The sequence below is a fragment of the Oncorhynchus keta genome, unplaced genomic scaffold (genome assembly GCF_023373465.1).
Source record: "Oncorhynchus keta strain PuntledgeMale-10-30-2019 unplaced genomic scaffold, Oket_V2 Un_scaffold_4116_pilon_pilon, whole genome shotgun sequence".
Classification (NCBI taxonomy): domain Eukaryota; kingdom Metazoa; phylum Chordata; class Actinopteri; order Salmoniformes; family Salmonidae; genus Oncorhynchus; species Oncorhynchus keta.
This window is the reverse complement of record NW_026290933.1, coordinates 188,676-205,122: the sequence shown is the minus strand read 5'-3', so window position 1 is coordinate 205,122 and position 16,447 is coordinate 188,676. Positions and strand designations below refer to the sequence as shown.

At 47.6% G+C, this 16,447-nt stretch overlaps 1 protein-coding gene across 1 annotated transcript in view; it reads left to right on the top strand.

Moving 5' to 3' along the window:
• The window catches only part of LOC118381381 (formin-2-like), a 175,471-nt gene that overhangs the window by 2,508 nt on the left and 156,516 nt on the right, over positions 1-16,447 (top strand). Inside the window, 2 exon segments of the mRNA XM_052516207.1 lie at positions 10,238-12,048; positions 12,347-13,054. Of these exon segments, the coding sequence (XP_052372167.1) occupies positions 10,238-12,048; positions 12,347-13,054 (2,519 nt within the window).

The window sequence follows — 16,447 nt, the reverse complement described above, 5'->3', positions numbered from 1 at the left end:
CATAATAGCCATAAAACTTGTCGGTCAAACAGGGCAATGTTTCCAATTGTTTTCTCAACTGTTCCTCTTTCCCCATAGGGGATTTTAGCAACACTTAAAATAAGGGCTGTGTTTCGTGTAGGTTTACCCTGGCGTGACATTTTGATAACTATATCTCTCTCTCTGGCAAGGTGACTTTTTAAAATAAATATATTTGCCTGTATTTACCCACCAAAACTGAAATGTTAATTACCTACTAATGTGGCTATGATAAAGAACTGCAAATTCCACAATGATCTAGAGGAGACTGCCAACTCAAACCAAGAGTTAATCCATAGTCTTACCATCTGTTACATGAGGTAATGAATAAATTGGCTACATTCCTTTAAAGTGACAATTCTGTGAACGGTCTTGTGCAAGTTTTACATTGAGCTTGCAGGGATTTGTAGTTTTGCCTGATGTCTACTTTGATGCTAATTATCATTTTTGAATCTGAGAGTAAATATAGACTAATAAGTCACTTTGTCCGAGAGAGATTTACATGGTTATCAAAAATGCCAAGCCGGGGTGAGCCTACACGAAACACAGCCCTTATGTTTCTAAAATGAATGGTAGAAAAACTATACGGACCATTTCCCTGTTGACCGCTAGCAGCTCTTTATATAACTTTGTTGGCGACCCTACAAAATGCACATAGAAATGTGAGTTATAGATCTGTCATTTTCATTGCGAGCAAGTCTAAGAAAGCGGTAGATCTGTTCTTTTTGTTTTTGCGTCTTTTGGTTTTTGTACACCAGCTGAAAATATTATTATATTAATATAAAATACTATATTAATATAAATACTATATTAATATAAATACTATAAATACTATATTAATATAAATACTATATTAATATTAATATAATATAAATACTATATTAATATAAATACTATATTATTATAATTTAATATAATATAAATACTATATTACTATAAATACTATATTAATATAATATAAATACTATATTAATATAATATAAATACTATATTATTATAATATAAATACTATATTACTATAAATAATATAAATTATATTACTATAAATACTATATTACTATAAATACTATATTACTATAAATACTATATTACTATAAATACTATATTAATATAAATAATATAAATACTATATTAATATAAATACTATATTAATATAATATAAATACTATATTTTGGGGAAAACACTTCACAGCGGTTCAGACTGCGCCATTTAAGCAGCAGTTTTACGGGCACCTAAACAATTGTGTTTATTTTCTCCGTTATTTATAACTTATTTTTGTACGTGTTTTTGCCACTATATCTTCAGGACAGGGATCACGGCAAAAAAGAGCTTCTGGATATCAGGACAGGGATCACTCACCTCCGATTAGACAAAGAGCTTCTGGATATCAGGACAGGGATCACTCACCTCCGATTAGACAAAGAGCTTCTGGATATCAGGACAGGGATCACTCACCTCCGATTAGACAAAGAGCTTCTGGATATCAGGACAGGGATCACTCACCTCCGATTAGACAAAGAGCTTCTGGATATCAGGACAGGGATCACTCACCTCCGATTAGACAAAGAGCTTCTGGATATCAGGACAGGGATCACTCACCTCCGATTAGACAAAGAGCTTCTGGATATCAGGACAGGGATCACTCACCTCCGATTAGACAAAGAGCTTCTGGATATCAGGACAGGGATCACTCACCTCCGATTAGACAAAGAGCTTCTGGATATCAGGACAGCGATCACTCACCTCCGATTAGACAAAGAGCTTCTGGATATCAGGACAGCGATGACTCACCTCCGATTAGACAAAGAGCTTCTGGATATCAGGACAGGGATCACTCACCTCCGATTAGACAAAGAGCTTCTGGATATCAGGACAGCGATCACTCACCTCCGATTAGACAAAGAGCTTCTGGATATCAGGACAGCGATCACTCACCTCCGATTAGACAAAGAGCTTCTGGATATCAGGACAGGGATCACTCACCTCCGATTAGACAAAGAGCTTCTGGATATCAGGACAGCAATCACTCACCTCCGATTAGACAAAGAGCTTCTGGATATCAGGACAGGGATCACTCACCTCCGATTAGACAAAGAGCTTCTGGATATCAGGACAGGGATCACTCACCTCCGATTAGACAAAGAGCTTCTGGATATCAGGACAGCGATCACTCACCTCCGATTAGACAAAGAGCTTCTGGATATCAGGACAGCGATCACTCACCTCCGATTAGACAAAGAGCTTCTGGATATCAGGACAGGGATCACTCACCTCCGATTAGACAAAGAGCTTCTGGATATCAGGACAGCGATCACTCACCTCCGATTAGACAAAGAGCTTCTGGATATCAGGACAGCGATCTCACCTCCGATTAGACAAAGAGCTCATATCAGGACAGGGATCACCACCTCCGATTAGACAAAGAGCTTCTGGATATCAGGACAGCGATCACTCACCTCCGATTAGACAAAGAGCTTCTGGATATCAGGACAGCGATCACTCACCTCCGATTAGACAAAGAGCTTCTGGATATCAGGACAGGGATCACTCACCTCCGATCACTCACCTCCGATTAGACAAAGAGCTTCTGGATATCAGGACAGGGATCACTCACCTCCGATTAGACAAAGAGCTTCTGGATATCAGGATAGCGATCACTCACCTCCGATTAGACAAAGAGCTTCTGGATATCAGGACAGGGATCACTCACCTCCGATTAGACAAAGAGCTTCTGGATATCAGGACAGGGATCACTCACCTCCGATTAGACAAAGAGCTTCTGGATATCAGGACAGGGATCACTCACCTCCGATTAGACAAAGAGCTTCTGGATATCAGGACAGCGATCACTCACCTCCGATTAGACAAAGATGTTATCTTCAACAAGCAGGACGCACAGAATGCACTTCAGACACCCGACAAGGCCAACATCCCCATCATTGGCAAGAGAAAGATACGCAGGTTCAGAGGACACAGAGCGGGGTGCCTCGTAAGGATCCGGAGAAGGCAATTGGGAAAGCTGCCGTTACGTCAATATTACATTGTAAATTGGACAATAAATTAGACAAGGTATGATCACGAATATAATAATAATAATAATAATATAATAATATATGCCATTTAGCAGACGCTTTTATCCAAAGCGACTTACAGTCATGTGTGCATACATTCTACGTATGGGTGGTCCTACCAACGGGACATCAAACTGTAATATCTTATGTTTCACGGAATCGTGGCTAAATGATGACATGTACATTCAGCTAGCGGGATCTATGCTGCACCGGCTAGATGGAACAACACAAGATGGGGGGGGGGGGTCTGTGTATATTAGAAAGTCTCTAGATTTTGCTCGCCTGTAGTAGAATATCTTATGATCAACTGTAGACCACACTATTTGCCATGAGTTTTCATCTATACTTTCCGTGGCTGTTTATTTACCACTGCAGACAGATGCACTACGACCATATAAGGAAATAAGCAAACAGGAAATCACTCACCCACAGGCGGCGCTCCTAGTGGCCGGAGACTTTAATGCAGGGAAACTTAAATCAGTTCTACCTCATTTCTATCAACATGTTAAATGTGCAATCAGAGGGGGAAAAAACATTCTAGTTCCCCTGTACTCCACACACAGAGACACATACAAAGCTCGCCCTCCATTTGGCACATCTGAATATAATTCTTTCCTCCTGATTCCTGCTTACAAGCAAAAAGTAAAGCAGGAAGCACCAGTAACTCGGTCAGGAAGCACCAGTAACTCGGTCAGGAAGCACCAGTAACTCGGTCAGGAACTCGGTCAGGAAGCACCAGTAACTCGGTCAGGAAGCACCAGTAACTCGGTCAGGAAGCACCAGTAACTCGGTCAGGAAGCACCAGTAACTCGGTCAGGAAGCAAAAGTAACTCGGTCAGGAAGCACCAGTAACTCGGTCAGATGAAGCAGATGCTACAGGACTGTTTTGCAGCTCAGACTGGAACATGTTCCGGGATTCTTAAGATGACATTGAGGAGTACACTAAATCAGTCACTGGCTTCATCAATAAGTGCATCGATGACGTCGTCCCCACAGTGACCGTACCTACATACCCCAACCAGAAGCCATGGATTATAGGCAACATCCACACTGAGCTAAAGGGTAGGGCTGCCGCTTTCAAGGTGCGGAATTCTAACCCGGAAGCTTATAAGAAATCCTGCTATGCCCTCCAACGAACCATCAAATAGGCAACGCTTCAATACAGTGCTAAGATTGAACTGTACTATACCTGCGCCGACGCTAGTCTTATTTGACAGGGCCTGCAAACTATTAGACTGCAAAGGGAAGCACAGCTGAGAGCTGCCCAGTGACACGAGCCTACCAGACGAGCAACTACTTCTGTGCTCACTTCGTGGCAAATAACACTGAGGGATGCATGAGCACATCAGCTGTTCCGGAAGACTAGATGATCATGCTCTCCGTAGCTGGCGTGAGTAAGACCTTTATAAACAGGTAAACATTCATAAGGCCGTAGGGCCAACCGGATTACCAGGACGTGTGCTCTGGGCATGTGCTGACCAACTGGCAGGTGTCTTCACTGACATTTTCAACTTGTCCCTGATTGAGTCTGTAATACCAACATGCTTCAAGCAGACCATCATAGTCCCTGTGCCGAAGAACACTAAGGCAACCTGCCTAAATGACTACAGACCCGTAGCACTCAGGTCCGTAGCCATGAAGTGCTTTGAAAGGTTGGTAATGGCTCACATTAACACCATTATCCCAGAAACCCTAGTCCCAATCCAATTTGCATACCGCCCCAACAGATCCACAGATGATAAAATCTCTATTGCACTCCACGCTACCCTTTCCCACCTGGACAAAAGGAACACCTACGCGAGAATAGTATTCATTGACGACAACCCAGCGTTCAACACCATCGTACCCTCAAAGCTCATCACTAAGCTAAGGATCCTGGGACTTAAACCCCTCCCTCTGCAACTGGATCCTGGACTTCCTGATGGGCTGTCCCCAGGTGAAGAGGGTAGGTGTCAACACATCTGCCACGCTGATCCTCAACACGTGGGCCCCTCAGGGGTGCATGCTCAGTCCCCTACTGTACTCCCTGTTCACCCACGACTGCGTGGCCAGGCACAACTCCAACACCGTCATTAAGTTTGCAGACGACACAACAGTGGTAGGCCTGATCACCGGTGGGTGCCCCATTCTCATCGATGGGCCTGTAATGGAGCAGGTTGAGAGCTTCAAGTTCCTTGGTGTCCACATCACCAACAAACTAGAATGGTCCAAACACACCAAGACAGTCGTGACGAGGGAATGACAAAGCCCCCTCGGGAGAAAGAAAAGATTTGGCATGGGTCCTCAGATCCTCAAAAGGTTCTACATCTGCAACATCGACATCCTGACTGGTTGCATCACAGCCTGGTACGGCAACTGCTCGGCCTTTGACCGCAAGGCACTACAGAGGGTAGTGCGTACGGCCCAGTACATCGCTGGGGCTAAGCTCCCTGCCATCCAGGACCTCTACACCAGGCGGAGTCAGAGGAAGGTCCTAAAAATCGTCAAAGACCCCAGCCTTTATAGTCATAGATTGTTCTCTGTACTTCCGCATGGCAAGCGGTACTGGAGTGCCATGTCTAGGAACAAAAGGCTTCTCAACAGTTTTTACCCCCAAGCCATAAGACTCTGAACAGGCAATCAAATGACTACCCAGATTATTTGCATTGTGACCCCGCCCCTAACCCCTATCTTGCGCTGCTGCTATTCTGTTTATCATAAACTCAGCAAAAAAATAAAAGTCCTCTCTCACTGTCAACTGCGTTTATTATCAGCAAACTTAACATGTGTAAATATTTGTATGAACTTAAGATTCAACAACTGAGACAACCTGAACAAGTTCCACAGACATGTGATGAACAGAAATGGAATAATGTGTCCCTGAACAAAGGGGGGTCAAAATCAAAAGTAACAGTCAGTATCTGGTGTGGCCACCAGCTGTATTAAGTACTGTAGTGCATCTCCTCCTCATGGACTGCACCAGATCTTCCCGTTCTTGCTGTGAGATGTTACCCCACTCTTCCACCAAGGCACCTGAATGTTCCCGGACATTTCTTGAGGGAATGGCCCTAGCCCGCACCCTCTGATCCAACAGGTCCCATATGTGCTCAATGGGATTGAGATCCGGGCTCTTTGCTGTTAATGGCAGAACACTGACATTCCTGTTTTGTAGGAAATCACTCACAGAACGAGCAGTATGGCGGGTGGCATTGTCATGTCAGGATAAGCCTGCGGGAAGGGTACCACATGAGGGAGGAGGATGTCTTCCCTGTAACACACAGCGTTGAGATTGCCTGCAATGACGACAAGCTCAATCCGATGATGCTGTGACACAACGCCCCAGACCGTGACGGACCCTCCACCTCCAAATCCATCCGGCACCAGAGTACAGGCCTCTATGTAACGCTCATTCCTTTGACGAAAAACGCAAATCCGACCATCACCACTGGTGAGACACAACCGCGATTCGTCAGTGAAGGGCACTTTTTGCCAGTCCTGTCTGGTCCAGCGATGGGTTTGTGCCCATATGCGACGTTGTTACAGGTGACGTAAGGCAGGTCCTCACCAGACAACAGGCCTACAAGCCCCCAGTCCAGCCTCTCAGCCTATTGCGGACAGTCTGAGTACTGATGGGAGGATTGTGCGTTCCTGGTGTAACTCGGGCAGTTGTTGCCATCCTGTGCCTGTCCCACAGGTGTGATGTTCGGATGTACCTATCCTGTGCATGTTACACGTGGCACTGCGAGGACGATCAGCTGTCCGTCCTGTCTCCCTGTAGTGCGGTCTTAGGCGTCTCACATTGCAATATATTGCCCTGGCCACATCTGCAGTCCTCATGCCTTCTTGTAGCTTGCCTAAGGCACGTTCACGCAGATGAGCAGGGACCCTGGGCATCTTTCTGTTGGTGTTTTTCAAGTCAGTAGAAAGGCCTCTTTAGTGTCCTAAATATTCATAACTGTGACCTTAATTGCCTACCATCTGTAAGCTGTTGGTGTCTTAACGACCGTTCCACAGGTGCATGTTCATTAATTGTTTGTGGTTCATTGAACAAGCATGGGAAACAGTGTTTAAACCCTTTACAATGAAGATCTGTGAAGTTACTTGGATTTTTATGAATGGTCTTTGAAAGACAGAGTCCTGAAAAAGGGACGTTTCTTTTTTTTGCGAAGTTTATCTGCATAGTCACTTTAACCACACATTCCTGTACGTACTACCTCAATCAGCCTGACTAACCGGTGCCTGTATGTAGCCTCTCTACTGTTTATAGCCTCTCTACTGTATATAGCCTCTCTACTGTCTATAGCCTCTCTACTGTCTATAGCCTCTCTACTGGATGTAGCCCCTCTACTGGATGTAGCCCCTCTACTGGATGTAGCCCCTCTACTGGATGTAGCCCCTCTACTGGATGTAGCCCCTCTACTGGATGTAGCCCCTCTACTGTATATAACCTCTCTACTGTATATAGCCTCTCTACTGTATATAGCCCCTCTACTGTATATAGCCCCTCTACTGTATGTAGCCCCTCTACTGCATGTAGCCCCTCTACTGCATGTAGCCCCTCTACTGCATGTAGCCCTCTACTGTATATAGCCCCTCTACTGTATATAGCCTCTCTACTGTATATAGCCTCTCTACTGTATATAGCCCCTCTACTGCATGTAGCCCCTCTACTGTATATAGCCCCTCTACTGTATATAGCCTCTCTACTGTATATAGCCTCTCTACTGTATGTAGCCTCTACTGTATGTAGCCTCTACTGTATATAGCTTCTCTACTGTATATAGGCTCTCTACTGTATATAGGCTCTCTACTGTATATAGGCTCTACTGTATATAGCCTCTACTGTATATAGCCTCTCTACTGCATGTAGCCCTCTACTGTCTATAACCTCTACTGTCTATAACCTCTACTGTATATAGCCTCTCTACTGTATATAGCCTCTACTGTATATAGCCTCTACTGTATATAGCCCCTCTACTGCATGTAGCCCCTCTACTGCATGTAGCCCCTCTACTGCATGTAGCCCCTCTACTGCATGTAGCCCCTCTACTGTATATAGCCTCTACTGTATATAGCCTCTACTGTATATAGCCTCTACTGTATATAGCCTCTCTACTGCATGTAGCCCCTCTACTGTATATAGCCTCTCTACTGTATATAGCCCCTCTACTGGATGTAGCCCCTCTACTGGATGTAGCCCCTCTACTGTATATAGCCCCTCTACTGTATATAGCCCCTCTACTGCATGTAGCCCCTCTACTGTATATAGCCCCTCTACTGTATATAGCCTCTCTACTGTATATAGCCCCTCTACTGTATATAGCCCCTCTACTGTATATAGCCCCTCTACTGTATATAGCCCCTCTACTGTATATAGCCCCTCTACTGTATATAGCCTCTCTAATGTATATAGCCCCTCTACTGCATGTAGCCCCTCTACTGTATATAGCCCCTCTACTGTATATAGCCTCTCTACTGCATGTAGCCTCTCTACTGTATATAGCCCCTCTACTGTATGTAGCCTCTCTACTGTATATAGCCTCTCTACTGTATGTAGCCCTCTACTGTATATAGCCCTCTACTGTATATAGCCCCTCTACTGCATGTAGCCCCTCTACTCCATGTAGCCCCTCTACTGTATATAGCCCCTCTACTGCATGTAGCCCCTCTACTGCATGTAGCCCCTCTACTGGATGTAGCCCCTCTACTGCATGTAGCCCCTCTACTGCATATAGCCCCTCTACTGCATGTAGCCCCTCTACTGCATGTAGCCCCTCTACTGCATGTAGCCCCTCTACTGCATGTAGCCCCTCTACTGCATGTAGCCCCTCTACTGCATGTAGCCCCTCTACTGTATATAGCCCCTCTACTGCATGTAGCCCCTCTACTGCATGTAGCCCCTCTACTGCATGTAGCCCCTCTACTGCATGTAGCCCCTCTACTGCATGTAGCCCCTCTACTGCATGTAGCCCCTCTACTGCATGTAGCCCCTCTACTGCATGTAGCCCCTCTACTGCATGTAGCCCCTCTACTGCATATAGCCCCTCTACTGCATATAGCCCCTCTACTGCATGTAGTTTGAAAAGATAAGCACTTTTTAAAATAACTTCAAATTGATCAGAAATACAGTGTAGACATTGTTAATGTTGTAAATGACTATTGTAGCTGGAAACGGCAGATTCTTAATGGAATATCTGCATAGGCATACAGAGGCCCATTATCAGCATCAATCAAATTTCTTTATAAAGCACTTCTTACATCAGCTGATATCTCAATGTGCTGTACAGAAACCCAGCCTAAAACCCCAAACAGCAAGCAATGCAGGTGTAGAAGCACGGTGGCTAGGAAAAACTCCCTAGAAAGGCCAAAACCTAGGAAGAAACCTAGAGGAACCAGGCTATGAGGGGTGGCTAGTCCTCTTCTGGCTGTGCCGGGTAGAGATTATAACAGAACATGACCAAGATGTTCAAATGTTCATAAATTACCAGCATGGTCGAATAACAACAATAATAATAATAGTAATCACAGTGAACAGGCCAGGGTTCCATAGCCGCAGGCAGAACAGTTGAAACTGGAGCAGCAGCACGGCCAGGTGGACTGGGGACAACAAGGATTCATCATGCCAGGTTGTCCTGAGGCATGGTCCTCGGGCTTAGGTCCTCCGAGAGAGAGAGAATTAGAGAGAGCATACTTACATTCACACAGGACACCGGATAAGACTGGAGAAGTACTCCAGATATAACAAACTGACCCTAGCCCCCCGACACAAACTACTGAAGCATAAATACTGGAGGCAGAGACAGGAGGGGTCAGGAGACACTGTGACCATGTACAATGATACCCCCGGACAGGGCCAAACAGGCAGGATATAACCCCACCCACTTTGCCAAAGCACAGCCCTCACACCACTAGAAGGATATCTTCAACCACCAACTTACCATCCCGAGACAAGGCCGAGAATAACCCACAAAGATCTCTGACACGGCACAACCCGGGGGGGGGGGCAACCATCACTCCTGTGTTCCAATGGCATGTTGTGTTAGAAGATCCAAGTTTATCATTTTTAAAAGGCTAATAAACAATGTGCCATTGGAACACAGGAGTGATTTCTCCAAACTTTTGAATTTGTGTAATTAATCATATTTATCGTATCCTGTTTTTTCTCCAGACACCATCACTGGGAGAACTGTCCCCAGCATCAAGACTTCACCATGCGCACCATCCAGACTATAGAAAACCACATCCCTGTGCTGAGGGAGAGCATTGTCAGGACTCCTTTCACAGGGAGAACTGTGTGCCTGTTCAATACGAGTACAAACAGACACTATCCCCATCAGACTCCCCGTCACAGCCACAATCCCCGTCACAGCCCCTATAATGGCCACAATCCCCGTCAGACTCCCTGTCACAGCCCCTATAATGGCCACACTCCCGGCCGCACTCCCCTTCACAGCCCCTGCCGCAGCCAGAGTCCCTGCCGCAGCCAGACTCCCTGCCGCAGCCCCTATAACAGACACACTCTCCGCTATAGTCCTTATAACACCCGTTCTCCCCGCCAGACTCTCTGTCACAGCGACCACCTCTCCCGAGAGCCCAGCCAGTACCCAACTCCCCAGCCATGGTTTTCTCTACCCCTGGCGAGGAGGCAGCCTGCGGAGACCTCTTCTACTGTTGTTTCTGAACAATGTTTCTCTTCCTCCTGCCCTGCTAGGCTCAGCACATTATGCAGAGCAGCAGATGGAGAGGAGGAGAGTGAGACGCGAGAGCAGGTGCACGCGCATGGAAAGAGGCTGCAGGGAGGAGGGGGAGAAGGGAAGCAGCGAGAAATCGAGCAGGGAGGGGAGGGAGAAGAGAAGGGAGATATCGCACTGGCGCAGGGAGGAGGAGAGCGAGAGCAGGCGTACGTAGTCTTCGCATCATCATCATCAGCAGTGCTCCTCTCATCATCGTCACGGGAAAGCAGCATCACAGCCTCGCAGCAGCTACGCAGACGTAGACAGAGGAGCAGCAGAGAAAATGGCAGCTGTTTTCGAAGACATGGCCTGAGTCTCGGCGCCAGACTGAAGTGGAGGCTGAGATTCAGCATCATGGGGAACCAGGAGGGGAAGCAGAAGAAGGGCAAAGAGGGGGACGGATACGGACAGGACGCAGCAGAACATACCACCGGGGAGCCCCGTCACGCTGACGGCACAAACAAAGGATTTCACCACGGCAAGAAATCCCACGGAAAACATGGCAAAGGAGGAGGAGGAGGAGAAGAGAAGAAGAATAAGAAGGAGTCTAAATCCTCTGTGTTCTCTATCAGGAAGAGGAAGAATCTAAAGGGGAAGGGATCGACAGGGGGATCCAGGGAGGATGTGTTGTCGTCTCAGAACGAGCTGGACTCCGCTCACTCTGCTCACACCAAAACACCAGATCTCTCTCTGTCAGCTGACGAGCTGGGCCAATCTGACACCGAGGGACCAGCAGAGTCTGGTGATGGGCATGGTGCTAGGAGTCATGGTTGTATCACGGGGGAGAGCCGGCAGCCCACGGGGGAGAGCCGGCAGCCCACGGTGGCGACCGCGGACACTGTTCCAGACCAGCAGGGGGAGGTTGAACAGAGAAAGAGGAGCAGCTCTGGTTCAGACCCGGACATCTATAGCTTTCACTCAGCTGCAGAACAAGAGGACCTGCTAGCTGACATCCAGCAGGCTATTAGACTACAGCAGGGGGTGATTATCTCCACCGCTGAGCTGAGTGAAGAGCTGGGTTGGGGAGGAAGGTGGAGGAAACAGAGGTCTGACGAGGTTATAACTACCCCCAGTCCCACTGAACAAACCCCTCCACCGGAGCCTCTCTCTGCCCCAGAGGCAGCACCCGTCACTGGCCGGGAGAATCGCCTGCTTTCTAAACTGTCTCTGGATGGGGAGGAGGAGGAGGAGGAGGAGGAGGGGAACTACCACCGCTACAGAAGAACTCAACTGGGAGCTGAGAGGGGCTGAAACAGAACCAGCCCTTTGTGCCTCTTTCTCTGGGACAAAGGAGCAGGAGGAGGAGCAGGCGGAGGAGGCATTGAGCTGCCAGGAGGTTAACGGTAACACTCAGCCCCTCTCTCAGCCCCCCACTGCCCAGACGAACGGGCATGTTACCAAGACAACCAGCGCTACCAGTTTCCCAGACCTCACAGCCTCCTTTGAGAGCGCTATAGAGTCTCCTCTCAGAGAGGAGAAGGAGGTGTTGGAGGAGGTGGAGGAAGAGGAGGAGGAGAATGACCTGGACATGCCTCCCCTGTCAGCCGAGAGCCTTAGCCACAGTGATGCGACCACGAGCCACGAGGACATAGACCTGAGCTCTGGCAATGCCTCCGAGGAAGAGGGGAGGGTGGGAGACTGGGTGGGGGCAGGGGTGGGGGCAGCAGTCAGCGTTGAGTCCCTGGAGTGTCTCAGCAGGGGGGATCTGAGGTGCTCTGAGCCTGCCGACGACCCTCTGATCACCCAGAGAAGGAAGAGCAGCGTGTCCTTCTCCCCTTGGCCCTCTCAGGAGAGCCCTAGCCTGGCCATGCGTCTCCTCAAGTCCACCCTGACCTCCACCCTTCCATCCTACAACCACTCTTCCTCAGGCACCAACCCCACAGTCAAACCCTACCCTCCCATTTACCCGTCTTACATCAAGACCACCACCAGGCAACTCTCTGGCTCCCCAGGCACCTCGCCCTCACGGAGCCCCTTGTTCCGCCAGCGCTGCCACGACCTGGGACACCGCACTGAGAAGTGGAGGGTTAGACGACAGCGCTCCCACAGCATCGCCGGTCCCCTCAGCTGGTCCGCGGACTGGACCGAGGAGCTGGACAGGGAGCGCCCCATCAAGGCAGGATCAGCAGACTACCTGGAGGGGTACGGAGGGTCGGAGGACAGGCTGAGGGGGGGCAGTCAGCCCCTGTGTGCCACACGGAGATCCTCGGCCGGACACGTGTCTACCTGTAGCTTCCACGACATCTTCACCGGTGAGTTATATTCCTTTATTTTCACAGGGACTCTCCCAAGGCCTCTTTCACAAGTTTTTTATTTTTTTTTATTTTTATGTTGTGATGGAAAAAAGTACCAACATATATAAATCGCTCTGTATAAGGGACAGAGTATTGTAATGGGGCGGCAGGTAGTCTAGTGGTTAGAGCGTCGGGCCAGTAATCGAATCCCCGAGCTGACAAGGTAAAAATCGGTAGTTCTGTCCCTGAACAAGGCAGTAAACCCACTGTCCACCCGGTAGGCCGTCATTGTCAATAAGAATTTGTTCTTAAATTAACTGGCTTGCCTAGTTAAATAATTAAATAAAGTATAAGAGTGTCGTCCTGCATCAGCTGTTCTGGTACGACAGTGTGTAGGCTAGCTGCTGTTGTGGGACTACAGTGTGAAGGCTAGCTGCTGCTAGCTGCTGTTGTGGGACTACAGTGTGTAGGCTAGCCGCTGTTGTGGGACTACAGTGTGGAGGCTAGCTGCTGTTGTGGGACTACAGTGTGTAGGCTAGCTGCTGTTGTGGGACTACAGTGTGTAGGCTAGCTGCTGTTGTGGGACTACAGTGTGGAGGCTTGCCACTGTTGGGGGACTACAGTGTGTAGGCTTGCCACTGTTGGGGGACTACAGTGTAGGGTAGCTGCTGTGTTAAGGGGTTTCTCCTCACTGTGTCCTTGTTTCAAGCTGCACACTTGGCAGTCTGTTTGGTAGAAACAGAACAAAACTCAAGTTCTCTCACCTTACACATGTTCACAATATTCATGGATCTGTTCTGAATAGCAATCAAGCAATGAGTACAATTATCCACCTGGTTATTTCAATGTTATTTTCTCATGTCTATTTAGATGTTTAGATGTCTAGGATGTGTTAAATATTACATCTAGACAATAACTACTCCGTCTGGACGTGGCTACAGTAACTACTCCGTCTAGACGTGGCTACAGTAACTACTCCGTCTAGACGTGGCTACAGTAACTACTCCGTCTAGACGTGGCTACAGTAACTACTCCGTCTAGACGTGGCTACAGTAACTACTCCGTCTAGACGTGGCTACAGTAACTACTCCGTCTAGACGTGGCTACAGTAACTACTCCGTCTAGACGTGGCTACAGTAACTACTCCGTCTAGACGTGGCTACAGTAACTACTCCGTCTAGACGTGGCTACAGTAACTACTCCGTCTAGACGTGGCTACAGTAACTACTCCGTCTAGTAACTACTCCGTCTAGACGTGGCTACAGTAACTACTCCGTCTAGACGTGGCTACAGTAACTACTCCGTCTAGACGTGGCTACAGTAACTACTCCGTCTAGACTACAGTAACTACTCCGTCTAGACTACAGTAACTACTCCGTCTAGACTACAGTAACTACTCCGTCTAGACTACAGTAACTACTCCGTCTAGACTACAGTAACTACTCCGTCTAGACTACAGTAACTACTCCGTCTAGACTACAGTAACTACTCCGTCTAGACTACAGTAACTACTCCGTCTAGACTACAGTAACTACTCCGTCTAGACTACAGTAACTACTCCGTCTAGACTACAGTAACTACTCCGTCAGTAATGACTACAGTATAATTATCCACCTGGACTACAGTAACTACTCCGTCTAGACTAGACTACAGTAACTACTCCGTCTAGACTACAGTAACTACTCCGTCTAGACTACAGTAACTACTCCGTCTAGACTACAGTAACTACGTCTAGACTACAGTAACTACTCCGTCTAGACTACAGCTACTCCGTAACTACTCCGTCTGTCGTGGACTACAGTAACTACTCCGTCTAGACGTGGACTACAGTAACTACTCCGTCTAGTGGCTACAGTAACTACTCCGTCTAGACGTGGCTACAGTAACTACTCCGTCTAGACTACAGTAACTACTCCGTCTAGACTACAGTAACTACTCCGTCTAGACGTGGCTACAGTAACTACTCCGTCTAGACGTGGCTACAGTAACTACTCCGTCTAGACTACAGTAACTACTCCGTCTGGACGTGGCTACAGTAACTACTCCGTCTAGACGTGGCTACAGTAACTACTCCGTCTAGACTACAGTAACTACTCCGTCTGGACGTGGCTACAGTAACTACTCCGTCTAGACGTGGCTACAGTAACTACTCCGTCTAGACGTGGCTACAGTAACTACTCCGTCTAGACTACAGTAACTACTCCGTCTGGACGTGGCTACAGTAACTACTCCGTCTGACGACTACTCCGTCTAGACGTGGCTACAGTAACTACTCCGTCTAGACTACTAGTAACTACTCCGTCTGACTACAGTAACTACTCCGTAACTACTCTAGACGTAACTACTCCGGCGTGGCTACAGTAACTACTCCGTCTAGACGTGGCTACAGTAACTACTCCGTCTAGACGTGGCTACAGTAACTACTCCGTCTGACGTGGCTTGTAACTGTGGTCAGTCCGTCAGTACAGTAACTACTCCGTCTGGACGTGGCTACAGTAACTACTCCGTCTAGACGTGGCTACAGTAACTGAATCCGTCTAGACTACAGTAACTACTCCGTCTGGACGTGGCTACAGTAACTACTCCGTCTGGGGTCGTGACTACAGTAACTACTCCGTCTAGACTACAGTAACTACTCCGTCTGTGTTGTGGCTACAGTAACTACTCCGTCTAGACTACAGTGGCTACAGTCTAGACTACAGTGTCTAGACTACAGTAACTACTGTCTGGACTACAGTAACTACTCCGTCTGGACTACAGTAACTACTCCGTCTAGACTACAGTAACTTGTGGTCTAGACTACAGTAACCACTCCGTCTAGACTACAGTAACTACTCCGTCTAGACTACAGTAACCACTCCGTCTAGACGTGGCTACAGTAACTACTCCGTCTAGACGTGGCTACAGTAACTACTCCGTCTAGACTACAGTAACTACTCCGTCTAGACTACAGTAACTACTCCGTCTAGACTACATGTAACAGAACTCCGAGCTCTACAGTAACTACTCCGTCTAGACTGGACAGTAACTACTCCGTCTAGACTACAGTAACTACTCCGTCTCCCTGACTACAGTAACTACTCCGTCTGGACTACAGTAACTACTCCGTCTAGACTACAGAACTACTCCGTCTAGACTACAGTAACTACTCCGTCTAGACTACAGTATTCTAGACTGGCAGTAACTACTCCGACAGTAACTACTCCGTCTAGACTACAGTGCCTACAGTACAAGGTTAACTATTCTCGCTTTAAAGCAGACTACAGTAACTACTCCGTCTAGACTACAGTAACTACTCCGTCTAGACTACAGTAACTACTCCGTCTAGACTACAGTAACTACTCCGTCTAGACTACAGTAACTACTCCGTCTAGACTACAGTAACCACTCCGTCTCGACGAGGCCACAGTA